The sequence below is a fragment of the Gastrolobium bilobum genome, unplaced genomic scaffold (assembly GCF_033153095.1).
Source record: "Gastrolobium bilobum isolate Gb01-03AN ecotype WA unplaced genomic scaffold, APGP_CSIRO_Gbil_v1 utg1991, whole genome shotgun sequence".
Classification (NCBI taxonomy): Eukaryota; Viridiplantae; Streptophyta; class Magnoliopsida; order Fabales; family Fabaceae; genus Gastrolobium; species Gastrolobium bilobum.
This window is the reverse complement of record NW_026898956.1, coordinates 53,484-80,212: the sequence shown is the minus strand read 5'-3', so window position 1 is coordinate 80,212 and position 26,729 is coordinate 53,484. Positions and strand designations below refer to the sequence as shown.

General features: G+C 33.6%; 3 protein-coding genes across 4 annotated transcripts; all 3 read left to right on the top strand.

Annotated features, from left to right (window-relative positions):
- The first annotated feature begins 1,929 nt into the window (after positions 1-1,929).
- LOC133285779 (65-kDa microtubule-associated protein 3-like) lies at positions 1,930-6,239 on the top strand. Its single transcript, XM_061483060.1, has 12 exons — positions 1,930-2,001; positions 2,109-2,315; positions 2,598-2,843; positions 2,949-3,158; positions 3,256-3,411; positions 3,501-3,660; positions 3,756-3,907; positions 4,012-4,099; positions 4,490-4,563; positions 4,695-4,769; positions 4,989-5,262; positions 5,770-6,239. The coding sequence occupies exons 1-12, from the start codon at positions 1,930-1,932 to the stop codon at positions 6,237-6,239; spliced, it is 2,184 nt and encodes a 727-aa protein (XP_061339044.1).
- A 2,094-nt stretch (positions 6,240-8,333) lies between these two features.
- On the top strand, positions 8,334-14,411 carry LOC133285740 (AT-hook motif nuclear-localized protein 6-like). Its single transcript, XM_061483011.1, has 5 exons — positions 8,334-9,115; positions 10,727-10,794; positions 12,002-12,133; positions 13,308-13,469; positions 13,777-14,411. Exons 1-5 carry the CDS (start codon positions 8,770-8,772, stop codon positions 14,068-14,070), a joined length of 1,002 nt encoding a protein of 333 aa, XP_061338995.1. The 5' UTR covers positions 8,334-8,769; the 3' UTR covers positions 14,071-14,411.
- Positions 14,412-18,951: 4,540 nt separating this feature from the next.
- Positions 18,952-25,379, top strand: LOC133285754 (damage-control phosphatase At2g17340-like). 2 transcript variants are annotated; one of them, XM_061483035.1, is made up of 13 exons: positions 18,952-19,301; positions 19,534-19,702; positions 20,364-20,429; positions 20,696-20,762; positions 20,918-20,986; positions 21,223-21,363; positions 23,798-23,926; positions 24,031-24,117; positions 24,458-24,532; positions 24,607-24,684; positions 24,819-24,896; positions 25,072-25,134; positions 25,211-25,379. In XM_061483035.1, the coding sequence occupies exons 1-13, from the start codon at positions 19,082-19,084 to the stop codon at positions 25,283-25,285; spliced, it is 1,317 nt and encodes a 438-aa protein (XP_061339019.1). In that variant the 5' UTR covers positions 18,952-19,081; the 3' UTR covers positions 25,286-25,379. The 2 variants fall into 2 exon arrangements, with proteins under 2 accessions (XP_061339019.1, XP_061339020.1); XM_061483036.1 differs by having other exon boundaries at positions 19,174-19,297.
- The last annotated feature ends 1,350 nt before the right edge of the window (positions 25,380-26,729 follow it).

Here is a 26,729-nt window from a genome sequence, read left to right as displayed (position 1 = left end):
TTTCTAGTGTAAGAGGCACAAAAATCGAGAAAAATTTGTCCAAAATAACCCTGATAATTGTATTGTGTCGTTGTTGTGTGATTGTTAATCAATGTACTGTTTCACTATTTGATTAGACATATGTTTCTGTTTCTGATCAGCCAATGGAGTCTTAGGATATACAAACACATGTTTGAATAAAAATGTGAAAGTAGGGTTATTTTGTTAAAATAACCTCACATTCCCACTAATATTTCATAATTAACAAAACACAAATTCAATAAATTTTTTTATTTTTTTGAAAAAATATGGGTCTACCAAACAGTTTTTTATTAACATTTCAATAAAATATATTTTCCACTATATTCCGATAATAATTATTTTTTGAATAAAAAAAATTTCTCATGTACCAAACATCTCCTTACTACAGTTTTTTATGAAAATGTGATTGGCCAGTCTGCTTACTACATGTTTCTAGTTGGTAAGGTAAGAAGAGTTGTGTTACTACTTACTAGTACTTGCTAAATCCAAATTTTCTTACAACTTTCTCTCTCTTCTAAATTGAAATTCAAATATTTTTCTTTCCTATGTCATCATCATATAATTCAAAAATCGTTTTCTTTTCTTAGAATCCGAAGCCCCACAGACACATAAAATAAAAATAATACTTTTTATTTATTTTAAAAAAAAAGCAGGTAGGGAGAGAGAAAGAGAGAGAGAGAGTAATAATAAATGCAAATCAAAATCAAATTCACGAGAGCGCTCTTCAACGGTCCTCTCTCCTCAAAACGGCTACATTCTCTCTCGCTCTCTCTCTCTCTCTCTTTTCAATTCAAACTTCAAACCCATTTTCCACGAAAACAAGTCACTTCATTTTCTCGGGAAAATCGTCATTCCTCTTCTCAGCAGCGAGCGAGTAAGGAAAATCCCAACGCGAAGCAATTCATCGATCCCTAGTGTTGTTCAGGTCAGTACTCACATCATTTTACTCAGTAAAAGTTCTCATTTCGCTCCTCAGATTCGGACCAGAACTGGAACCACCGGCCAAACCCCTAACCCTGGGAAATTGAAACCTCTGTCTAAATCTGGACACGTTCAATTCAGTTTCTGTATCGTTCCAGCGAGTTTCCCTTTTCCTCATTGTGAAATCCGTAAGTCTATTTCTCGCTGCCGAGCCCGCCCGAGTTTGTTTGTGTTTTGTTTCTTGCTCTTTTGAAATTTGAATTATGTAGCTACTTCCAGCTGAGATCGATGTAGTATTTCTCTGAATCAGATTAATAGAATAAGCTGTGTACTTTCCCCCCTCGTGTTTTTCAAAATTGAGTTCTGATTGAATTCGGGGTTCTATTAAGTTTTTTTTTTCTTGATATTGTTTAGTTATCTTGATTTTTCCATTTGAGACGACGGGATTGAGTGAATTCATGTTCTAGGTCTAGCACTAGCAGTGATGTTACTAATGTAGTGTTTCTCTTGAGCTTGTTTTACTGAGCCCGTGGGTCCATCCTTGTGATAAAGGTTCGGGTTTTAGGTTTTAGAGGTATTTGTTTAGTGAAGAGAACAGTAGTCGCTGTTTATTATGGCATTTCACTGTTTAGCAATTATATCGTTGTGTCATCGTTTAACTTGCAATTGCAAACATATATTTGAGCCATAACGTTACATGTTGGGAGCGGCGTTGGCTGCCTTTTTTGCATTGGCTACAAATTTTGCTTCTGGGCCTCAATCAAAATTCAAGATCCTTTTCTATATTGGCACCTTTTGAACGGAGGCCTGTTCCGTTTTTTAATATGTTTTTCTGTAGCACGTATTTTGTTGGTGTCTATAGCTATGATACATAAATTTCCAGTCATGTTATAATGAGTCAATGACAGTTTATGTCATTCATGTTTTCACTGCTTTGATCTTTCTGAATTTTAAGAATATGTTTCTGGCAGATACAAGTGTCCCAGAATGTCTAAACCTCAAAACGATCCACTTTTGCAAGCCGAAACAACTTGTGGGTCACTTCTGTATGAACTTCAGGTATACATTAAATTTCGCTGCAATCACTCTCCTACCCCCCAGCAGATTGAAGAATATTTGGTAAAACTGGCAGAATTTCTCATTTTTAGCCTCAACTGAATTATTAGATAATATGGAACGAAGTTGGAGAGTCTGAGGCTGACAGAGATAGAATGCTGTTTGAACTTGAACAAGAGTGTCTAGAAGTGTACAGAAGGAAGGTAGATCTGGCAAATCGGTCTAGAGCTCAATTAAGGCAGGCAATTGCTGATTGTGAGGCAGAACTTGCAGCCATCTGTTCAGCAATGGGAGAGCGACCTGTACATATTCGGCAGGTCAGACATTTTAAGAATTGCTATAATTTGCTTATTGTTGTTTTAGAAAGTGTTTGTCTATTACATGAATGGGATGGAAAAAGTGCTCAAGTTTACAATAATTTGGAGTGCTAAAATTTGCATTTTAAAAAAATAAGTTGCATTGCTTGGTGGATCCCCACCCTATATATAGCTTTAAAGACTAATTATGTGCCAATTTCTTGAGTTTTTTTCTGTCAAGATAATTTGTTATCCGATTAGGCTACTAATATGATTGATACTCTCTGACTCTCAATTTTCTAGTCTGATCAAAATGCTGGAAGCCTGAAGGAAGAGCACTCAAGAATTCTTCCACAGTTGGAGGAGATGCAAAAAAGGAAGTCTGAGCGTAGAAATCAATTTATAGAAGTTCAAGAGCAAATTCAAAGTATCTCAATTGAGATTTATGGTCCCAGAGAGTATATTCCTGCCATTGTAGATGAAACTGATTTATCCTTGAGAAAACTTGAAGAATTACACAGACAGCTTCATGCACTTCAAATTGAGAAGGTCAATAATTTACTTCCACTCATTTTTTTACTGTTTCACTTGCTTACAACATTTTATGCTCTTTATTACTATTACTAATTAGGCTTGTATCTTATTTTTATGCAGAATGGTCGCCTCAAGAAGGTCCAGGAGCACTTGTATGCTCTAAATTGTCTTTGTTCAGTGCTTGGTTTGGACTTTACACAGACAGTCAATGGAATTCATCCCAGTTTAGGAGACTCAGATGGATCTAAGTGTGTAAGTAATGATACCATCCAGCAATTGGCTGTTGCTGAACAAGAATTGCGGGAAGTTAAATTACAGAGAATGCAGAAGGTAAAGAATGATTTTGAAATAAATTCTATCACTTTATATTTAGAAATTTGCATTCTGTGCTCTGGTTGATAGTTGTAAATAACTTGTGGTTTGGCAGCTCCAAGATCTTGCAACAACAATGTTGGAGCTCTGGAACTTGATGGATACACCTATTGAAGAGCAACAGATATTTCAGAATGTTACTTGTAATATAGCTGCTTCAGAACATGAAGTAACTGAACCAAACACCTTGTCCGTGGACTTCATCAATTGTGTGAGTAATAAGTTACTTGAGTATGATACAGACTATATTTCTTGGTTTTATGTGTTCATTACTCATGGAGAATCAATGATGTCATGCAGGTTGAGGCCGAAGTATCTAGGTTAGAAGAGTTGAAATCAAGCAAAATGAAAGAGCTTGTATGGAAGAAGAGAACAGAGCTGGAGGAGATTTGTCGAAAGACTCGTTTGGTTCCAGAAGTAGATGGTGCATTGGAATACGCTGTTGAAGCTATAGAATCTGGTAAATTTCTACTTTCTATATTAAGGTATTTCTGGACATGGAAATCATTGCTTCTTTTGTCAACTTAAAAGTCTGACCCTTCCTATTTGATGCAGGATCCATGGACCCTGCTTGTTTGCTTGAACAAATTGAACTTCAGATTGCCCAAGTCAAAGAGGAAGCTTTTAGCAGAAAAGAAATACTTGAAAAGGTTGAGAAATGGTTGGTAGCGTGTGATGAAGAGTCTTGGCTTGAGGAATACAACAGGGTTAGTTGCTTGTATCCTCCTTCAACATTGCAATTCTGAGTCCTTTTTCTTTTATCTAAACTTACGATTTGGTAATTTAACTGTTTATTTTATTTATATTTCAGGATGAAAATCGATACAATGCTGGGAGAGGTGCTCATCTTACTCTCAAGCGAGCTGAGAAAGCTCGTGCCTTGGTTAACAAAATGCCAGGTATTTATGGATCATAATTGTTAGCCGTATTTGTTATTAATTTGTTATTGGACCTTTACCATTATGGTTCCATGATATAACACAACAAATTTATTATAGAGCATTATGAGTGCAACTAAATTTTATACGGAGCTTCAGCATGGGTGCCAATTTGGATATGAAGTGATAGTTCTTAATATTCTGACTTTGCTTGTGAGTTACAAAAGCAATTATGGAGTGAAAAACACTAGTTTAGTTATTTTCGTGATTGATTTTCTTCAAGTCTTATTCCACTACTTTCATCTTTCAACTTCATTTCTCTGCCTAGCTGTCTGATTGTGCTTCTAGCATATTTTTTCTCTGCATCAGTGTTTGTGTATAATTTTAAAATTTCTCTCTTTTTGCATATAGCAATGGTAGATGCTCTGACTTCAAAAACTATAGCATGGGAAAAGGAAAAAGGCATTGAGTTCGCATATGATGGTGTAAGTACACTCTCTATAATACCTGCAATGAGCTAGTTTCATAAAGAATTTTTAATTTTTCAGATTTTGTTTTAGTTGGTTGCTCAAGTAAATCTACTTCAAAATGATTTCTTCTGTGTGGGGCTTTCTAGATTCGTCTACTCTCTATGGTTGAAGAGTACAATATATTACGGCAAGAGAAAGAGCAAGAACGTCGTAGGCAGCGGGTATGGGCCTCTTATTGCATTTAAAAATTCATCCCAGATGAACTTTCCAGTTATAAAACACTTATTATTGTCTCTGACTCTGGGTTTTGAAATCTGGTATTGTCTCTGACTCTGGGTTTTGAAATCCAGGCAACATTTATTGACCTGTATATCATTCAACAAATAGATGTTTTGTGGTGTTCCTCCAAAACTTGTTAAAATATTATTTTCCTGTTTCAGGATCTGAAGAAACTTCAGGGACAAATTATAGCGGAACAGGAGGCACTATATGGGTCAAAGCCAAGCCCTTCAAAGCCTCAGAGTGTAAAAAAGGCACCTAGGATGTCAACTGGAGGTGCAGCTAGTAGAAGAATCTCCCTTGGAGGAGCAATGCTTCAAACTCCAAAACCTGATTCAAAAGCTACTCATTCACGTGCCATGAAAAAGACTGACAAAGCGCACCAATTTGAGCAACTAAATTACCTGGATGATAGCGTTTCGGGTTTATCATCAGGTAGTTTCTTTAAACTCTGCTTTTCCTCTCCTTTTTTGGTTAAAGTTTAGGGTTGCAGATTTCTGGCGTATTAAGAATTTATAAATCATGTTTCTTCCTGTTTGGCTGAAAAGAAGAAAGAATAGGAATCAAGTCAGTCTCTTAGTGTGGGTAAAAGAAAAATATTGTGTGTAAAACCATATTTTCTTTTCTTCGTTTGAGGAAGCAGATGATGTTCCAGATTCCAGTATCATAGTGTTTTTCAATCTGTGAATTTTCTTCTCAAAATGGATGACACAAAGAGAGGCCTTGCTCAATGTAGTTACCAGGTCTAACTTGTCATAAAAAACCAGCCTCAAAGATTGTCAGATACCAGTTTTATGTTTTCGTTTGTTTTAGTAGAAGATGTTCCAACGGATTCTCCCTAGTATTCTTCTTCATGATGATGGCTTTACGCATTCTCATGTTACCGTATGACACGTTTAGAACTCATATATGTAATTTTTGTTTTGCCTTGTGTTTGTGCAGCTAGAAGAGGGCTGGATATTGCTGGTGTTCCTATAAAAAAGCACTCATTTGGTTCTGGGAGTGCTCACGGCATAGAATCTCCTCTGACCCGACAACCTTTTTCTCCCATCTCGTCTAATGTATCATCATCAAAAGATGAAATGAATATACAGAGTGAGAAGTTGCTGAAAACCATGCCACTTAACAATGTGGCATTCACTACTCCCTCCAAGACAGCTACTGTTGTAGATGAAGAGAATAGAACACCAAAGGCAATGCCTATTCCTGTCCCAGCTACACCTTCTACGGTGTCAGTTCCAATGAATATGGCCATGACTCCAGCTCCTTCATCAGTTATGTTGAATATGGCCATGACTCCAGCTCCTTCATCAGTTCTGTTGAATATGGGCGTGACTCCAGCTCCCTCATCAGTTCCTCAAGAGATTGAATATTCCTTCGAGGAAAGAAGGCTCGGTTTTGTTTTAGCATAATTCTTTTTGTTTGGTTTTTTATTTTACTTTTGTTGTTTCCTGTGGCTGTGATGGATATTGGATAATCAGAAGTCAATTGTAATTGGCTTCCTGATTTGTGTACATAGTCTACGAGGAGTGGACGTAGACTAGGATGCGGAACAAATATACTAATGTGAGAATTTGCGTTCTATTGTTGCGATTTAGTTTCTTCGTTAATATTTTGAATTCAAAATATTTTATCATGAGATTTAACAGTACCTTTCATTATTGTAGTTCTCCTACAATGACTCAAATTTCAATGGGAGAGTTTATTGACATGTAGAGATCATCATATAGACGATTGGCAAGTTAACTCATCATCCTCTTGCTTTTCTTATTTCTTCTGCCACTTTCTGGACTTGTTTTGTTAAAACTATATATTATTGAATTCAATTTTAGATTCAGGATATAACTGATATTCAACACGATGAGACATCTTATTCTTCTATTAGTTATAGTGCCATCAAACATTTGTTTTTCAAGCACTCGATTCATCATCACCTTGAAAGCAATATTTGTCAGGCGATCATATTAGGTAACTCTTAAAATAATTGGAAAAAATAATAATATCCATGTGGTCATATTTGCAAACCTACGTTTTTTTATTTATTTTTTATCCAATGCGGTTTGAGTACTGTTTTTCCACCATATAGTAGGATCTTGTGAGTTTTGCAATAAGAAATGTTAAAAAAGTGTTTCACCTATGTACTAAAAAAAAAAAAAAAGTGCTTCACCTCTTATTCGTGGCATGTTTTGTCTGCTTATCAGTTCTTAGCGAGGGAAACTCCCGAGACTTTGATTTTAATCTATTATAATTACTAAAAGCTTTGATTAATTTATGATCAGTTGAATCATTCATTTATTTTTTTTCCTTTCATGTAACAACTGTGTAAGGACCTTTATCAAATCAACAATAAAAAAAAAAAAATTAATAAATAAGAGAAGTAATTGTCAATTTTGTCATTTTATGTACAACTTGATTGAGTAACATTACTCTATGTCTTTACCACGGTTAGGGGAAAAAATCTTCAGTTCAGTGTATCCGTAATTTATTTATATTATGATAAATAGATGTATTCTGTACAAATTTCTAGACATCCAAGATCCATCTATATATTCTAGTATAAATGAACCACAGAGCTAAGTTATATGAGTTCCTTCAAAATAATTGCACTTATAATTTTTCTTAATAAAATTTTAATTAAAAGTTATTTGAACATAAAATAACTTAGTTTATAAATACACTTATCTTAAGATAAGCTTGCACATTTGAAATTACTTTCACAAGTAACGCAAAATTTGGTTCAAGTATCTATCTACCTACTTACCAGTCCATGAAGCAGACTTCAAAAAAATCTGACACAGTATCGTAAGTAACTGTTCCATAATATTAGTAGCTTTAAATATAGAGGGAACAGATCCGTGACACAGAGAACATGGATTTTGAGCATCATGAGATGATATCTGAACAAAATTTTCTGGGAAACATGATATTATCTTTATTACATCTGTTTTATTTATTATTTTTAATTTTGATAAAGAGTTTGTACCGTGGCATTTGCAGTAGATTCACCAAACCAAGAGGGCAATTTCAAATTACATTTTTTTTTTTCTTAAAAATTCATCAATTTGTGTTTTGTAGGTCAACTTTAATTTAATTTAACTGAAAGGACAAAGAACTTGTCAGTAGTTGGGAAAATGTAGTGGCTCCAATCTTAGCTTTACAGCTTTAAATATATTTTTTTTAAGAAAAGCTTTAAATAAATAAATGCCAGTTTTGTATTAAAAAAGGCAATTTCTTTCCTTTTCAAAAATGTTACATCTTTTTTTAATGCATTCAAATTAAGTATCTGCATTCACACTCATTTATTAATTCACCTTTATTAAATTTCCAAGACGGACGTGAACCTATTTCTTAACCAAAATTTATACTTTGAATTTTACTATTAAAATATTAATTCATAATTAAATTCCCAATATTTAATTACTTTATTTTAAGATTTATTTAATTTTCCGAATTTTTTTATATCAACTTTATTTATTTACTCCACCTTTTTCCTGCAAAACCCTAAATTCACATATCACTCTGGAGAATTTGTGAATCAGAGTTTGTATTTTTCTCTGTAATTGTAGAATTTTTTTTCTCAAAATTCTGTGTTAATTTCGAAGTTCTGTGTGATCTCTGCAATGGTGCAGATTTGAGCTTGCAGAACTGCGATTTTCTCGGAGGCTAAGCTCAACTGCTCCAATTCCACTTCTGGGTTTTCATATTTTCACTATTTCATACAAAAAAGTTTGTGTTTTTGAAGTGTCTTGTAAGATTGTAAGTTTTTCCTGCATTAAAATCAACTTCTCTTCAATAAAGTTAGCATTATTTCCCTTTTAAATTTTTTTTTTCTGATATTTTCTGGGTGATTGAGTGTGAAAATGTTTGAATCTTCAATGGGTAGGGTTTAAGCAAAATTTTGAGGTTTTGGGGTATCTTAGTTTTTCTTTGATTCGCATAAAAATGGAGGAAAGGGTGAGTTTTGGTGCTGGGCATGCAGTGGTGGGGGATGAGGCCCCAGAGAGCTTCCACGTGGCTCCGAGGATTGAGAACAACTTGGACTTTTCCAGGGCCACGGTGCCGGCGCCGACGCCGGCGACGGTGCAGAAGAAGAAGAGGGGGAGGCCAAGGAAGTATGCACCGGACGGAAAGCTGGCGTTAGGGACTGTGACGGCGCTATCGCCGATGCCGATTTCATCGTCGATTCCGTTGACCGGCGAGTTCTCAGCTTGGAAACGAGGTAGAGGGAAGCCTGTTGAATCTATCAAGAAGTTATCATATAAGTATGAAGTTGAAAGTCCAGGACCAGGTATTATATAGTTTCTTTGATCTTTTGAATTTGAACTTTGAATGAAAGCCTTTAATGTTTGTTACTGTTTTTTTTTTTTTTTTTTTTTGGGTTTTACAGTTACATTCGTTGCTGAGATTTTGTTTTTACTGCTACATTTGCAGTTTTTAAGAATTTTGGAGTATGAGAGTAATAATAAATGAATGAATCCTTCTAACCTAATTGCTCTTGTCATTTACCTTTTTAGTGGAGGAATATCGTAAGTAATTTTTATTTTTATTTTTTTTATTTTTTATTTTTTTTGCTTTGGGTTCTAACCTATTTTGATTTGGAGGTAATCATTTGATCAGTTAGTTTTTTCCTCTGATCTGTGTTTTTAGTGTATAGTTAGTTTCTTGGATTTTATTTACTCTTTTGTGATAAGAGTTTATATGGGGTGTGGGGGTATGAGTGGACCCTTAGCTCAGATTCCTTTTCAGATCTGTATACATATTGTGAGGTGGATGGAGATATTTTGTGGTTGAAAGTGAGGTTGGTTTTTGTTTCAGGGAGCATATGATACTTTTTTATTTTTCTATATGAGGAGACGAAGAGGTTGGCATTATCTGACCATGGAAACATTTAGAGTAAATGAAGGAACCAGCTTATTCAGTAGCTTGAGTCAAATAGTTTGTTAGCTGATGTGACCTCGCTTGAACTAGTCTAAAGTCTTAAAACTAATAATTATTTTTTAGCTGCTTACTAACTGCTTTGTTGGATTGGAAAAGTTTATAAAATGGATTCCATAATTGGAACTCTGGTTGGAAATATTTTCAAATAGTTGAACTTATCCTTTAAGGATGTTAAGAGCGGCTTCTTAGCATGATAGTATATGTTTATATAACATTCAAATGCAATGAAATATTTTTAAAGTTCAAGGAAGAGCTTTGTGGTCCCATGGGGTAGATTTGGAAGAAGGATAAGGGAAGGTTTTAAGTGGACCTTCCTCTGTGTGGGGGGTTTTATAAATAGAGAACTAGATAATAAGGGATTTTCATGAGATCATTTAAAACTCTCCCTTATTCAGTTTTTTGAACATTAAAATGTTCTCTCGATTTTGTAGGATTTTAAACATCAAAAGAAAAGGAAAGAAAATAAATTATTATTTTATCCCTCATTTCATTCTCTTCCTTTTTCCCTTCTCTTTCTCTGCTAACATCCAAACACACCTCTTGTGCAAGATACGTTTCTAAATAATGACAAGGGGGGTTATGAACATTGAATACTTTTGTTTAATATAGTAGGCATGCTTATGCTACATCTTGCTTGACTGAATATGCTGACTTCTAAATATGAACAAGATCCGGGTTCATGAATTTTTTTATGAGAGTTGGCTCTCTGTCTTTGAAGGTTCTGAAGGAGGTCTAGAATGCCATATAGAACAGTAGGTTATTTATGGACTTGATTCGTGAAGCAGAGTAGATCTAGGATAGCAACCAGGGTTATATGGTATTGTGTGTGAATACCGATTAGTGTGTGTGTTTTTTTTTTTTTTAAGCGAACTAGAAAGTTCCTCTTTGGACTTACATCAATGCACTATTTTATTTCCTGTCTCTCTCCATCTATTCATCTTCCCATATATGTATTTTATAGGTGAGGGAATTGCATACTCAGTTGGTGCCAATTTCACACCGCATGTGCTTACAGTAAATGCTGGCGAGGTATTCTGTTCATTTCCTTTTAGGTCTATATGCGGAAGTTTAGTTAAATTATAGTTTTATTCTTATGAATTTGTGTATGAATGCCATATACAGTTGACATGCAAAAGCCATTCATTTTCCTTACACTTTAAATGCCATTTTCATATAAAAACCACTCCACGAAATCCAAACTTGCGAGCGTAGGGGTGAAGAAATCCTTATACGCGCAGTCTTGCCCTTGCATGTTATAAAGATGCCTTTTTTGGATTCATACCCATGATCTTTCGATAACAAAAGAGCAGTTTTATCACTTCTCTAGGCTTGCTCCCTTGCCAAATTTTCTTAAAAACAAATTTTGTTAAAAGATAGAAAAAAAAAAAAATCTAATGTGTAAAATGTAAATAACTTCAGAACATGCAATATTTTCCTTTTGGTCCAAACTCGTATGTGTTTATGTACTTTATGTATGTTTATTGTTCGTGCATTAACTAACTCCTATTTATTTCTTGTCTTTTAGATGTGCTAAACTATAATATTACTTAGGGTTTTATAATTCTCATGTTGAATGAGAATTGAAATCTTATGTTGTAGAGATAAAAAGCATGTGAGACTCATGTGTTACAAAAAATTATATGTAGAATCCATGTCAGCACGGAAATCAAAGGGTGTGTAGGAAAATTTTAATTCTCATGTTGAATGAGAATTATAAAACCCTATTACTTATGATAAAATTATTTGTCTGCTTGATGTTAATTATTAAGGAATGAGGATATCCAATTATATGAAATTATTTGATTCTAGAGTACCAATTTTAATTACATAGTTGTTACATAGTTTAAAGAATACCAGGCTGTTTAAAGTAAATGCTGAAGTTGTAGAAAAAATAAGTGAAATAAGGTATATAAATATATGTTTATTTTTATTTTTTTCATTTCTAATAAACTCTAAAGTACAACTATGTAACATATAATTTATCCATAAATTATGAAAAGAGACATTGGCATGTTAACCTTGTTATACTTATAATAATGAAGAAATACAGTTATTTGCAATATGTAATAGTGATGTGACATCGCACAACTTGTATTTTACTATTGCATGGGTCATATCTTGTGGTTGTGTACAATGTCATTATCAGTGAAGTAAACTATTGACATGCATTATTGTTTTTTAATTTCATTATTGGTGTGCTTATTTGTATTTGTGATTTTCCTGTGGTCTGTCTCAGGATATTACTATGAAGATTATGTCATTCTCTCAACAAGGATCACGTGCTATTTGCATTCTCTCTGCGACTGGCACAATTTCAAATGTTACACTTCGTCAACCGACTTCTTCCGGGGGTACTTTAACATATGAGGTGAGTTCAATCTTATGTAATCAGCACAAAAAGAAAATGAGTTCAGCCATTTGTTTCTCTATCAGATAATGTTTATATAACATTTAGTCAATTGCATAATATGCAACACCAATGCACTTGGTTTATATGCAGCCCTGACTATCTGGCATTGTATGTATTGATGTTATATATCTAATGTTAATTTTTTTAAATGTGCCCTAAAAGTGAAGGCTCCTTTGGTGCTGGGTTTTTTTACTTTAGAAAGAAGGGCACATTTAGATGATATTAGTGTGTGTTGGGAATAACATATTTTGGGAAAGTAAATTATTATTTTTAGTGAGAGAGCTTAACAAAAGCAATCATTTCCCCAAAAATAAGCTGAAACAAAACATGCATTTAAGTGGAAACTAATGCATCACTGCAGATTGTTCGAATGTTACCAAAAAAAAATTAAGAATTGGGGCTTTGCTGACTAAACATTTTCAGTATATTTGATTTTGGCAAGTGCATGAGGATAATAACCTTTTTTTGGGTACATTTCCCAGAGGATAATAACCATCATTATGTGATTTGGCTTCTCGCGTAAAATTCTCTGTAAGGACAGATGTTATTAGTTACATTAATATGTTCATCAGTCAATTGGTTGCTATGATAATCTCGATATTAGCAAATGTTGAAGTGACAGAAATAGAAGGATTTTTGTAACTGTTCTCACTTCTTATCCACAAATTCTGGACTTGGGATGCCGTTTTGTTTTCATATATTCATAATTTCTAGCTGAATTGCTTTAGTTTGAATTACCCTCATAGCTCTAAGCAAGTAGCATAGATTTTGGCATCTTTCCTATATGAACACTAGGGATGAATCCTGTAGTTTTTCATGTTTCCATACTTGCCACTTGTCTTGGATACTGCCGAGGACCTCATTTTGGACATCAACAACTCATGTCTCTTTGCATGTGATACTTATTTTGGAGACTAATTGTGTGTGGTTTCAGGATATAACTTCTGTAGCTTTTGGAATCAGAGATTTGACAAATGGCTAATTCACTAACTTCCTCAACAAGGATAACTCATTCTTCTTTTACCATTAATTCATTACACACTGAATTGATGTTACAGATATCTTCCAATTTCATTTGAGTTACAGCCCTTAGTGAATAGATTAAAAATGCTCACACTTGGTGCTTTTACAGGGACGGTTTGAGATTCTTTCCTTGTCCGGTTCCTTTATGCCAACCGAGAATGGAGTTGCAAGAAGCAGATCTGGTGGGATGAGTGTCACTTTGGCAGGTCCCGATGGTCGAGTAATGGGGGGTGGACTTGCTGGTTTGCTGGTAGCTGCTGGTCCTGTGCAGGTAAACCTCATGCTATTGAAAAGGATGTTTGGTAAAAAATATATATTAAAGAACCTTAGTCAAAACAAGATAATATAATGCGAAAGTTAGTTGTTCAAATTATTCCCATCATCATAAAGCAAATTTTAATTTGTTAAGTTTGTAGGTTAGATGACCAATGATCTTGGATAGGAATTATTATGGTTTATGAATTATATGCATGCCATATCGACTAACCCTGAAAAATACGAATAAAAGCAGAAAACATGCAATGAAGAACCACATTACATTCATGAAGGGCATTTCCTTTAACTATCTTCCTTATCAGGTTGTTGTGGGCAGTTTTCTTCCTGGTCACCAGCTTGAGCATAAACCCAAGAAGCAGAGGGTGGATCATATGCCAACTATGACCTCTACACATGTTAATGTTATATCTAATGAGGAAATAAATGTCAGTTTTGGTGGAGTAAAGCCTATTATGACACCTGCTGCTTTTCAAGAAGAGAATAATGCTTCTTTTAACAATGTTCAAGACTCTAGGAACTCATCTGCTGATGATAAAGAGCCTTTACCTGAAAAGGAGTCTAACCTAGGCCAATCAAATGCTGAGGCTACATTGTGAATTATTTGGTATTCCACAGAGTCAACCTCAATTTCTGACAATTAACTTACAAAGACAGCTCTGATAGTCAGATGAGTGTCACATGGTGGTTTTGACTCAAAAGTTGGACTCTTATGTACTAGGTGTTAGTTGGGAAATCTGTTTGTTAGGCTTTCCACGTGTCCGTTCTCCTGATGTATCTTTAGTATTGTTTACTCATTGTTGTAGCAATTAGATGTAGGATATATGTTGTGCCATTTTTTCTCCCTTATTTACATTCTATATGGATGTTATAAATGTGAGTGGATGTGAGTGTTTCTGTACTGTAACTCAACAATTAATATTATTTGTTGTGAAAGATGAAATTGCATATCAGCCTTTTCGGCTTACCTTCTCTTCCTGCCATGATTCTTTGCTCTAAAGTATCATCAGGGAACTAATAGATATCTCCAATTTCATATATATATAATTTTTCTTTTTGGCCAAACATCTGTGACTTTGATAAAGTAAAAGCATAAGGCTCCGATTTATAATTTTGATCATGAAAATTGAAAAGATGCAAAAGGGGTTTCATCTTTCCTTTTTTTTTTTTGTTTTGCCTTAGCTTAATGAACATTATACTACAGCCTGAAGTGCCACAGCTTCCAGTTAATTACGATGTTAAAACCATCTCTACAACCACATAAACTTTAGGATTAGTCAACTCAAAGTTATCTATTCACAGTCATATAAACTTAAATTGATTTTAAAATATCATTAATTTGTCTAGAACATTGATTTTTCCTAAACTAAATTTATTGTATAATAGTAGGTGCAGCAATTTCGCTGCATTTCTTACACTTTACAATTATCTTAGGCTTTGTAATATTCTACACTACTTTTCTCTTCTATTAACATCCAATTGCAAGAAAGAAAAATAGAGCACACCTCCTTGGGTAGTGCATCAATTATAAGGAAAAAAGAAAAAAGAATGTCTTGGAACTATTTCTTATGATAAAAATAAAAATAAAAATAAAAAATTGAACATAAGGTGAAAATGGAATTTCCAAATATGCTGCTACTTTTTAGCATGCTTTTTAAGCGCTTTGCTTTTTTCTCCTTATCCATGTGACAGTTAACAGGAATAGAGTCCTGCATCGAAATATGTATTTATCTCTTTCTCAGTGGAACTCTCTCTCTCCATTTTTGTTCAGTCTCAGATTTACCAAAGCACTATAATTCTCATGTCTGAGCAGAATTATCTCCAAAACACAGAAGAAAGAGAAATTTTCGGTTATAACCAAGGAAATTCTGTACGCACTTCTAAGTTTGTAAGACATTTTCTTCAATGATCAACAAAGCTTATAATCAGCCTCATCTCATTACAAATGTTTCAAAAATGAAGAGAATCACCCAACAAACTGATGAAGGTTAAATTTCTCACTTCAAGCTTAGGCCTAAAGTTCTTTTTTTGTTTTGAGTCCTATAACAAACTAGATGTGCTCAAATATTCTGCTTTCCATCCTTTATTAACTTTCTCTATAAACTCTTCCACTCTTTTCCTCAGCTCATCATCCTCCTCCTCTCCCTCTTCCACCTCCTCACTGTAGGAATTATCATTATTAACTTCAGTTTCAGTTTTGTCTAGTGCTACTTCTTCCTGGGCATGTGACACTTCTCCAGCTTGTGGGAACAATGTGTTTTTGTTGACTAGGCACTTGGAATTTGCTCCTTGTATATCTGTGTTTGTGGGCATGGAAAGAGGGATTTCACTTTCTTGATCAAAATTGAGCTTGATCTTCAAGTCAACTAGGATAATGATTATGATCAAATTGCAAAAAAAGAAAATGAAAGCAGAACTGGAAGCTGCCTGAGTAATGTACTCCACCACAGAATCTAACATGGTTATGAACAACAAGGAGACAATTACAAACACAAAAAAGGAGGAGGAATGTGAGTTGAGTTAGACACAGATAGATAGCTGTGGTATATGCAGATTGAGAATTTTAAGGCCTATTTAAAGTCCTGTTTGGATTAGATGCAAACGTGGACAGAACCTTCTTTTTGTTGCAAAGTTTAAGGAGCTGATGGTGAAGTGTGGTGTGAAAGCTATCAAAACAGAACAAAATACAATATACTTTTTTTGTAATGGTTGATGTATAAATGTATGTGGAAAGTTTCATTTCATTCAACTATATGTGGGGCTTTTATTTCATTAATTTAAACATAAGTCTATTATACGATAGGAGAACCTCACATGGAACTTTCTTAATTGATGACTCATGTGCACAGAACTCTTATGTCATCCACCACCAAAACTTCTACGTGGCATTTATTTTCTATCTGTAACTCAGACTTTTGTGTAGTGTACATTAGTATTTTAAATAATTATAGGGGATTGCATTTCTCATTTAACATGACACAACAAACTTTTTTATACATACAACATTTTGTGGGACCCACACTCTTTGAAGAAAAAAGAAAATTACGACACGCAAAACGAATCTCTATAACATTACACGATCATTTTTCCTACAACATAACTCTTATAAAACCCATAATTATATCACTGTTTTCTCTTTATGTAATTTCTACAATTCTCACTATTTTTTTTTTTTTTGGGTTTGGTGTTTGTCATTTAAAATGACATAAGTTATATCATTTTAAGAGAGGGATAGACACAGAAAAACAGAAATTATGGGAAAGAAAAAGTGAGTGGTTTTTTTTAATTTAAAATTCAAATTTTCTGTGTCCATATCTCTCTTAAAATGACATATTATTTAAAATGATAAACAATTTTTCCTTTTTTTTTTTTTTTTTTTTTTTTTAACTTTACCATCTCAATTTTATCATCTTGGTGAATCTATTTGCCCAAAACTGAGACAAGCCTGAAGAAATAGTTATAGTTCAAAATTTCAAATTTTTTATATATTTTTCGAAATAAGTATTTGTACGAATCAGCTACGAAATTCAGTGATGAATCCAATTTAAAGTCTCTTAAAAACAAAAAATTAAAGGTGCTGCAGTTTCTTGCTGTTTTCCATGACTATTACATATTTACGGTGAAGTTGTAACTGTTTTAAATATTGATAATTGAAATTTGAAACACCCCCACCAATAATAATAGGGTATCCTCCTTGGTTGACTTTCAATTGCACTATATCCGAGAGAGACAGAACTACTTGCTTTCTAACTTCCATGTTCTAACTATATTATGTTTATAGCTTTGTTTGTTGTTTTTTTGTTTTTTTTTTTTTTAATCTGTTTATAGCTTTGTTACAAGTTAAGAATTATACCAATAAAGTATTTAGCGCCGTTTGGGTGGATTTTTTTTTTTTAAAGTTAATTTTCTATCCCTTGGCGACACATGCTGAGACAGAAGAGAATCTGATTTCAATTGCCACCAAATATATTTTTGGAGAGAGATAAAAACTCGAGATTAGTCTTATTAGGAAGGGGTGAACACTCGGTATTAGTCTCATGACCAATTCAAAAAGTTAAAACTTGATGACTGACTCAAAGGTAATTAGGGTCGGTATAATAAAAAAGTTATTTTTTTTCAAAATTAAAATATTTTTCAGAATTTTTTATAATCATTGTGAGCTTTAATCAATTGTAGTTTTTCTTGTTTTGATAAAAAAACATGTTAAGTCATTATCCACATGGGAGTGTAGTATAAAGCAAATTTAATTAAGCGATCATTGGTTTGAGCTTGGATATTTGTAAACTGATAGTGTAGGTAACAATGTATGTCTAATCTAGAGACTCATGATATGAATGAGACTGGAGTTAATAAGTTTGGCTAAGTCTCCTCTGCATTAGGGGTGCTAAACGAGTCAGGGGTCTTTGGTCCGACTCGTGAAAGCCTAAGCTTACATGTCTAGAATTGATTGTTGGAACCAGGCTTGGACTTGTATAAAAACTCGTTTAATAAAAAGGCCTCAGGCTCCAAAAGCTCGGCCTTAGAGCCTCCCAGACTGGTCTAATATATTTATTTTTATTTTTATTTTATATTTTTATACTACTTGTGATAGCTCTCTCTTCTCAATTCATTTCATCCCATTTTATTAATTAAACAGACTTTTTGAATGATTTTGTTTTATATTATGCTGTTTGGATATACATTAAATTTATGAATATTTATGGAATTACTAGTGTTGTTGATTGTATATTTTGTTTGGATAAATTTTTGTTGTCTTATTTTTTTTAAACAGGCTAAACCAGACTTTTATTTTTTGTAAATAAGACAGGCCACATACTGAAATTATATTCATAATGCTTGGACATGCTGTCACATTTAAACACAGACTTAGCCTTTTAAGACCAAAGCTCGGCTTGGCCCGTTAACACCCTTACTCTGCATTCATAGTGCGTTGAAAAACCGTCACTTTACAACTCACTCCCTTATCGGCAGTTGTGATTAGTGAGTGGTGTAAATTGCAAAAAAAAAGTTCAAGGTTCAGATTTATGTGGTTGATGAAGTTACGAGTTCAATTCTTACCCGGAACCAATTTAAAACCAATAATGAAAATCTTACCCTTCAAACCACTAAAGGGGCGTTTGGTAGGAGAATTTTTTTTTATTAAGGAATCACGATTTCCAAGAATATGATCAAAAAATGAGTTATCTGGTAATGTTACCAAAAAGTTGTTTGATAGACTAATATATTTCTGAAAATATTGGGTTAATTTTCTTGATATTATGTTTGGGTGTATTAAAATTTTCTTTGTCATAGAAATCGTAGAATATCACCCCATTCAATGGTATTTTCAAAAAAAATTACACAGAAAATAAAATTCCGAAAAAATCTGATTCTTTAGTAAAATTTTAAAAATCTCATGAGTAAATAAGATTACACCTTCAATTTTTCAAGAATCTCAAAAAAAAAAACTTGTACCAAACGGTCTTTATGGATTAGGCCTATAATACGGGATGGCTACATATCGGGAAAAAAAAAAAAAAAAAAAAACATATATTCCGTGTGATGTACATGGGTTTGACATATGAACCCTTATAAGGAATTCCTGGGCACACAGTACTACTACCAAGGTATATGAGAAGTTCAGGGGATAACAAGTTCACATTACCAGCTTCAATGGGGAAAGTGAAAGCGATGGTAACACCAACTCAGCAGACTCAGAGGTCTTTTGTCCCATGGGGCAGGCGTTGGAATCCTCCATCATCAATGTCCTTCCGTTTCTATGCTTCCTCTCTTACCCTCTCTACCAAGCCTAACTCCCTATCTCATCATAACGTCCACTCCAAAACTGTAGGTAACAGTACCATAATATAACGTTATCCATTCATGTTTTTTTTTTTTAAAAAAAAAAAAAAAGGAATTGCTTTTTTAATTTTTAAAAAAAGAAAATCATATTAAAAATGAGAACATTTTTTTTTTATATTTAAGGACTGTCCATTTTGCTTCATCTAAGTTGATCTCATTTGCATTTGCAACCTTTTGATATAACTGTTGAGTAAATCATTGTCACTGACATATATCTGCAGAAGAAGCAATGGAGAGTACATCACAGTTGGTACCATTCCCATTATTATTGAATACCAATTACAAAGCTTCTACCATTCCTTGGAGGTTCCCTTCTGATGATCCACACGTCACCACTCCCACCGAGTTATCTTGGATTAATCTCCTACTCAATCTTATACCCTCCTACAAGTATGTTCTCTTTCTTTACTTTGTTTTTTTTTTTTTTCGCCCCCAACAAAACATAAATGGGGTGTGGTTTAAATTTCTTCATTCATCACTTATCTTTATCTTTTTTTTTAAAGAATTTCTAACAAACAAAAAATGGGGTGTGATTCAAATTTCTGCTTTAATAAAAAAATTAAACAATTTAGCATTTTTTTCCCTATAAAAAAATGATTTTTAGTGTGTGGTTCACAATAATTCATATCTTGCTTGCTTACCCTTTTTTGACTGCAATGGCTTATTAGACTCATTCGTTATAAATTTTGAATTTATATATGTATTTTCTGGTAGAGATATATGATAGCCATTTAAAAAAAAACCTTTCTCTATTAACTTAAGTTTTTGGGATAATTGTTCCTTCACCTTCACCTTCAAGTCTAAAGGACCTTTACCGAAAGAACAAAAAGAACCAACGGAGTTTGAATGTTTCTTAACGCAATTTTAAAAGCACAGCATAGTTTTTGCTTCTAATTAGTAATTATTGGTAAGTAGAAGCAACTGGTTAAAAGCAAAATCAATGTAGCCATTACCTGCTTTAGTGAAATATGTGGTTTTTACATCTTTGCAAGGATTCTATTATTTCAACGTTTCTTGTTTTACATTAATCTTTAGCTTTGATTTGGTACAGGAAGCGTGCTGAGAGTGATACTTCTGTTCCTGATGCTGCAAATAAAGCTGAAAAATTTGCTCAAAGGTTGTCTCCTACTGCTTCTCTTTATTTTTTGTCCACTTTGAGAGGCTTGTTGCATGACAGAGACCTATGGTTTTTGATAACAACATCAGCATATTTTTGAAAATTAGAAAGGCATAACGTTTCTTGTGGATCATAGACTTGTCCTGTCTTTATGCTCCTCTTGTTATATTTATGTATATCTTATTTCAAGTAATGCAATTTCTTGTTAATACGAGAGTTTCTGATTGCATTGTTGCATCTTTTGCTGATGCATTTCCTGCAAAAAGGTATGCTGAAATACTTGAAAATTTCAAGAAAGATCCTTCAAGTCAAGGCGGGCCTCCTGATATCCTTGTAAGTTCTTTAGCTGAAGTCATACGAAAATTTATCGCAAAAAAAGAAGGAAATATAACAAAACATTAAATGCAGCAGTTTGGTATATGTCTAATTTCCTCCTTCTGTGTTTTCCTTTATTTCTCTTGTTTTTGTTTGGGGGTGAGGGGTTCTAGTTTCTATGCAAACTTCGTGAGCAAGTCCTTAGAGAACTGGGATTCAGAGATATCTTCAAGAAAGTGAAGGTAACTTAACTGTACAATCTAGTTTTTGTGTGGTAAATGCTGACCATAACATAGGGAAATTTAATGGCATTCTTTTCATAATGTTGTTGGCTAGAGGTCTAAATTTTTATTAGCCAAAGTTGAAGAGATTTAACTAATAGTTTTCAATTTCAATAAGAGAGGGAGTGGTTCGTCTTAAGGATTTGTAATTCTATTTTGCCCAAGATTTGTAATTCCTCTCCAATTGAATGCAACAGGATGAAGAGAATGCAAAGGCTATCTCCCTATTTGAGAATGTTGTTCGTCTTAATGATGCCATTGAAGACGAAGGCAAGCGACTTGAGAATTTAGTTAGAGGAATTTTTGCAGGGAACATATTTGATCTTGGTTCTGCCCAGGTAGGTTGATTTTCTATATGTAATTTTGGTCACTTATGTTGTTATGATAGCGAATAATTGATTTAAGAAATGAACCAAACCTCAGAACAATAACTCCCAAAAACTGTGAATGAGCTCAGTTAAGAAATTCACCGAATTCAATACTCAAGGAAATTATTGCATGGTCTACTATTATGATCAACTTTGATATCTTTTATCTTAGAATTTCTGTTATGCCCCTACTTTGAAAGAATTTGAATCGATTTGTATTTGTCTTTAGAAAACGAGAAGCTGTACTCCTGTTTGGGTACTATCTATGCACATTGTTGTCTAAGCATATAGTTGCCAAGGTCTTGAAGGGCCATGTAAAGGATACTAGGAAAAATAGATCAGGATTGGAAGGAGAGAAATTCCAAGGAAGGATATAAAGGATACCAATGGCACTTGATATATTGACACTTACCATTTATGACATTCTATATTTTTGCATATTGATCAATTTGTGAATTTTGCAGCTATAGAGGTGTTTGTTGCTTGCAATATGCATGTGTACCCAAGAAAGATATATTGTGTATTGTGTCCCCACATTAGTAAGTTAAAGTTATCTTTCCACCCATTGAGAATATTATCTGATAATGTTTTCATCAACCTTAGCTAAACTTTGAGCCCACTCATGGCCACTTTTAGTTTTCAACTGATACATTCAGAGATTGGCGATATGACATGATACCTTGAATCCTCTATTAAACACATGAGCAGTGAGTCATCCAAATAGCATTGACAAACTACACAAGATTAGTTTACCTATCCTCTTGTAGAAACAAAGGTTTAGGGTATAAGAGAGTAATAGACTTCGACGAGAATGGTTAGAACATGGTTTTCAACCCTAAACTTGCGAGCTCTAAACAGATCCATAACTGCAGGATTCATGAATTCGTCAAATTTTGGGAATATAAGTATGTCAAAAAATGGTCAGGGTCAATATGTTAATAAAAGCATCCCGGTCCTCAACTAAGCTAAATGGCGGGTGTGAGTGCTTCTAGATACTTCCTTGGAATTTCTTGGTCCTAATTCTGATCTTTCTTTTCCTTGATGTAAGTCATTTACATGAACTTTGAAGCCTCTAGCAACAATATGATTAGAATGGTAGTGCCTGAAGTAGTGGTACAAATTTTCATCACTAAAGACAAACTCAAGATCCGCTTGAATTTTGTCAAAGTGTGGGCCAGCTAGAAGATTTGAAAGGTGAAGCATCTCAGACGTGGATTATAATATTGGGTTATTGCAGTATTTGCCTCCACTTCTAATATATCCACGATTTTCCCAAACTTTATGGCATAGGTTAGACGTTGCAATTTCTTCGACATCTAGTTCAAAATCTTCAAGTTCTAAGTTTTAGACTTCTTGGCCTTAAGATGTAGTGTCTTTTTCAACATTGATGATGTTGCCTTACTGATATTTGATTCCATATTATCTTCCGTCAATGATACTTATAATCAAGCCTTGAAATTCGACCATTCTCTGACAAACTCTCTTGAGATGATTTTTGACATAGGAAGGAGTGAGTATTAGAAATGATGCAGTTTTTTTTTTATGAGTTTTGAAAAGGTGTAAACAATGTTCGTGCCTAACGTGCATCACTACGCAAAATGCATGGGTAAATAAAAGATGAAATTTCAAAAAATTATGTTTTTAAAAGGATGAGAACTATGTTTATGCATAACAGGTCGAACTATGTAGAATGCAAGAGTGAAAATTAGGAGTAAGAAAGAGATATGCTTTCTGTGAAAATTAGGAGTAAGAAAGAGATATGCTTTCTTTGTGTCCTAAATTAGATTAACTTAAATTGTAGGAATTTTATCCTGAGGGTCAATAGGTCATTCTAACACCTGATAAGTCTCATTTGCTGGTTCCATGATGCTAAGGATTTTGGTATTTAGAGCTAAGATCTCATTGTGGAAAGTTGATCATAACAATAGGTGAATTATTAGATGTGAAACATTCATGAAAGAGTCATAATATAAATAGGTTTTCTCAATAATCAAACACGGTGTACATTCAACATGGCTATCACTGTATAATCTCATTTATCTCAAGTTTCACCCGCAGCCAAATGTAGGGCCGCACTTATAAATGTGTGATAAATGTGTTGTTGTAATATACGGAGAGAGCATACAAACTTTCATACAACCAAAAAAAAAAAAAAAATTGCAAAAAAATGCCTATTAGAACAAAATTGCTTCTCGTTGTGATGCCTTAATGTACACAACCATAGGCTGACAATTTGCATGGGAAACTAGATATAGTTCAAACCTTACCTCAAAGGCTCAAACTGGATTTATTCGCCCACTTGGAGGCACTTGTTGTGTTATTTATTACAATCATATACTAGTTTGGTGGATTATAACTAGTTGTAGTTTATGGTTTACCTTTTTCTTCGCTCAATTTCTTGAAGCTTGCGGAGGTTTTCTCTAAGGATGGAATGTCCTTTTTGGGTACTTGTGAAAATCTTGTCCCTCGACCTTGGGTTATTGATGACCTTGACACTTGCAAAATGAAATGGAGCAAGAAGTCCTGGAAGAAGGCAAGTGTCATATGGCTATATAAGTATACAATTTTATGATGCATTTATGTCTTCTGGCATATTTGTGAAGGGTAGTGTCCTAATCAACTTCTTTATCATGGCAGGTTATCATATTTGTGGATAACTCTGGTGCAGATATCATTTTGGGTATTTTGCCATTTGCAAGGGAGCTCCTTCGGCGTGGGAGTCAGGTTTACAGACATTTTATTTCTCTATCAGGAGGATAGTGGTAGCCTTTTTACTATTTAGCTCAGTAGATCAATGTGTTGAAATACTTGGAATTTATGTTGCATTATAGGGAATTTTGAGGAACTACAGATTTTGTTAATCTATTTTAAGTACTTAAATTAGATCCACTGAACTCTTCTTTTTGGATGAAACGATTTGTTATCAGAACTGCCATGTTTTAGGTATAATTGTATTTGTCCATTTTAAAGTTTTGTTTGAAATTGAAATTGCTTTCAATGTGCCCGTTCTTATAGGTTAGCTGCCTGCTTCAACATATTTTATTTGTTCCTGTTTTGTTTGCAGGTTGTATTGGCTGCTAATGACTTACCTTCCATCAATGATGTGACTTACTCTGAGCTAATTGAAATTATATCAACGGTAACACAAATTAGGTTTGGCAAATTTTTGGTATAACCAAGTTCTCTGCTAACTCTTGTCATGTTGGTTGCCAGTTAAAGGATGAAGAAGGATGTCTCATGGGTGTCAGTACTTCAAATCTGTTAATTGCCAACTCTGGCAATGATTTACCTGTAAGAAAATCAGAAGTATTTTTTTGTTATATTAGGAGATTTCTGGTTTCTATATAGTTTTTGGCCTATATGTCAGACAATTGACTTGTATGATGATTGCATGTTTCTCTCTTGTTTTGTTCAATGGATTCCAGATTATTGATCTTACAAGGGTGTCACAAGAGCTTGCTTACCTTGCCAATGATGCAGATCTTGTCATCTTAGAAGGGATGGTAAGTTCTTCCTTTGACATTGTAATGTTTCTGTTGGGCTAGACAAGTTGCATGCTCCTACATTGTAATGTTTCTTCAGTTCTTGCTCCAATAAGGCCTCTACACTTATCCATTGAGCCTTGTCAGTTATTGGTGCCTCATATACATTAAATACTGACCTATTTCCTTTTGACAGGGTCGTGGAATAGAAACAAATCTCTATGCTCAATTTAAATGTGACTCCCTCAAGATTGCTATGGTAATGCATTTCATCATTTTTTTTCCTTTAACATATGAGAATATGAATTCTGATTATTCTATTCTTATTATTACAGGTGAAACATCCTGAGGTTGCAGAATTTCTTGGGTCACGTCTTTATGATTGTGTTATCAAATACGATTCAGTTTAGAGCTTATAATTATTAATGCTGAATTCTTTACTCTGCTAATACTACATCCGCAATTTGTTAAGGGTTATTATTTCAACCGGATATATCATTTTATGCCTGAAATAATATATACCTTGTAGAATGAAAATTTTCTATTTAAAAAATTGAAACATTTTACTTGTAGAGTATGTTTGGTTTGAGGTTGAAGCGAAGTTTTTAGAGTTAAGTTTTATGAATTTAAATGTTTTTGGCATATGGTTGTTTTATACCTAGGGTGGTATCCAAGTTTGGGTGTTGTAATATTCAATTTCTTTAATGTCAATTAAAATTTATAATTTTCATAAAACAAATTCAGTCTCTTAAATCTTTAAATGTCTTACATTTTTTTATATTAGATGATCCTACAATCCCTTTAGCAATTTAGACTCTGAAAAGTATCAAACTTTTTTTTGGCTCATAAACATTGTCTTAGACCTAAATTGTGTTAATTATCTCAATTTTCACAAACAATATCTAATAGTTAATTGATGATTCTTGAATCTTGATATTGTAGTGATATCAAAAGAAACCTGTGGGAAAATGTGGATTGTGATAGTTAAAATCTTGATTTATCCTTATATTTTTATGATTTTTTTCGTTAAAACATTTTTATGATAGTTATAACTCTTTTACGTTTTAATGATTTTTTGTCCTCTTTTTATTTTTACATAAAATTATATTTTTAACTACCTTGGTGTTAACCGGCAATTTTTTTATTTTTGTTATATAATAGTATATTTTGCTGGCATGCAATGTTGATAAGTTTGGCTATCGTTGAATTAAAGCTACTCTAATTATTACATTTCAATTGAAAAGCCAAATATCCGGACCAAATTAGGAAAGGGGGCTTATTGAATGAGTGTTTGAATTATTTTCTGTACCTTTCTTGTTTATAACAAATAAAAGCCCAATATTTAAAAGATAGATATGTGGTAATATGTATTGTGTAATCATTGACAATAATGATAATTAATGATAGCTATACATAACACGGGAGAGAGAGAGGTCCTGTCTTTTTGGATAGTGGATTTTGGTTAATGTATGCAGGCTCCAAACAAGAGGCTTGAAATAGGGAGTCAATCTTCCCACGTAAAAACTGATCATATTATTTGATTATATTCACTTATTTAAAATTATATATTTTTCTTTCTCTTATCTCATCAATAATAAATAGTTGTAATTAAATAATATGATCACCTAACTATCTTTTCATGTGAAAAAATTCAAATCCGTTGGAATAGGGAGTGGATTCTCTCATGTGAAAAAGTGGTCATATTATTTGATCACAACCACTCATTGATAAAGAAATAAGAGAGAGAAAAGTGTATAATTTTTAAAAGAGTGGTTTGATCACAACTAGGGGTGAAACTGGGCCGGGCCGGCCTACAGTGGCCCACGGCTCGGCCTATATCATGCCATACTTGAC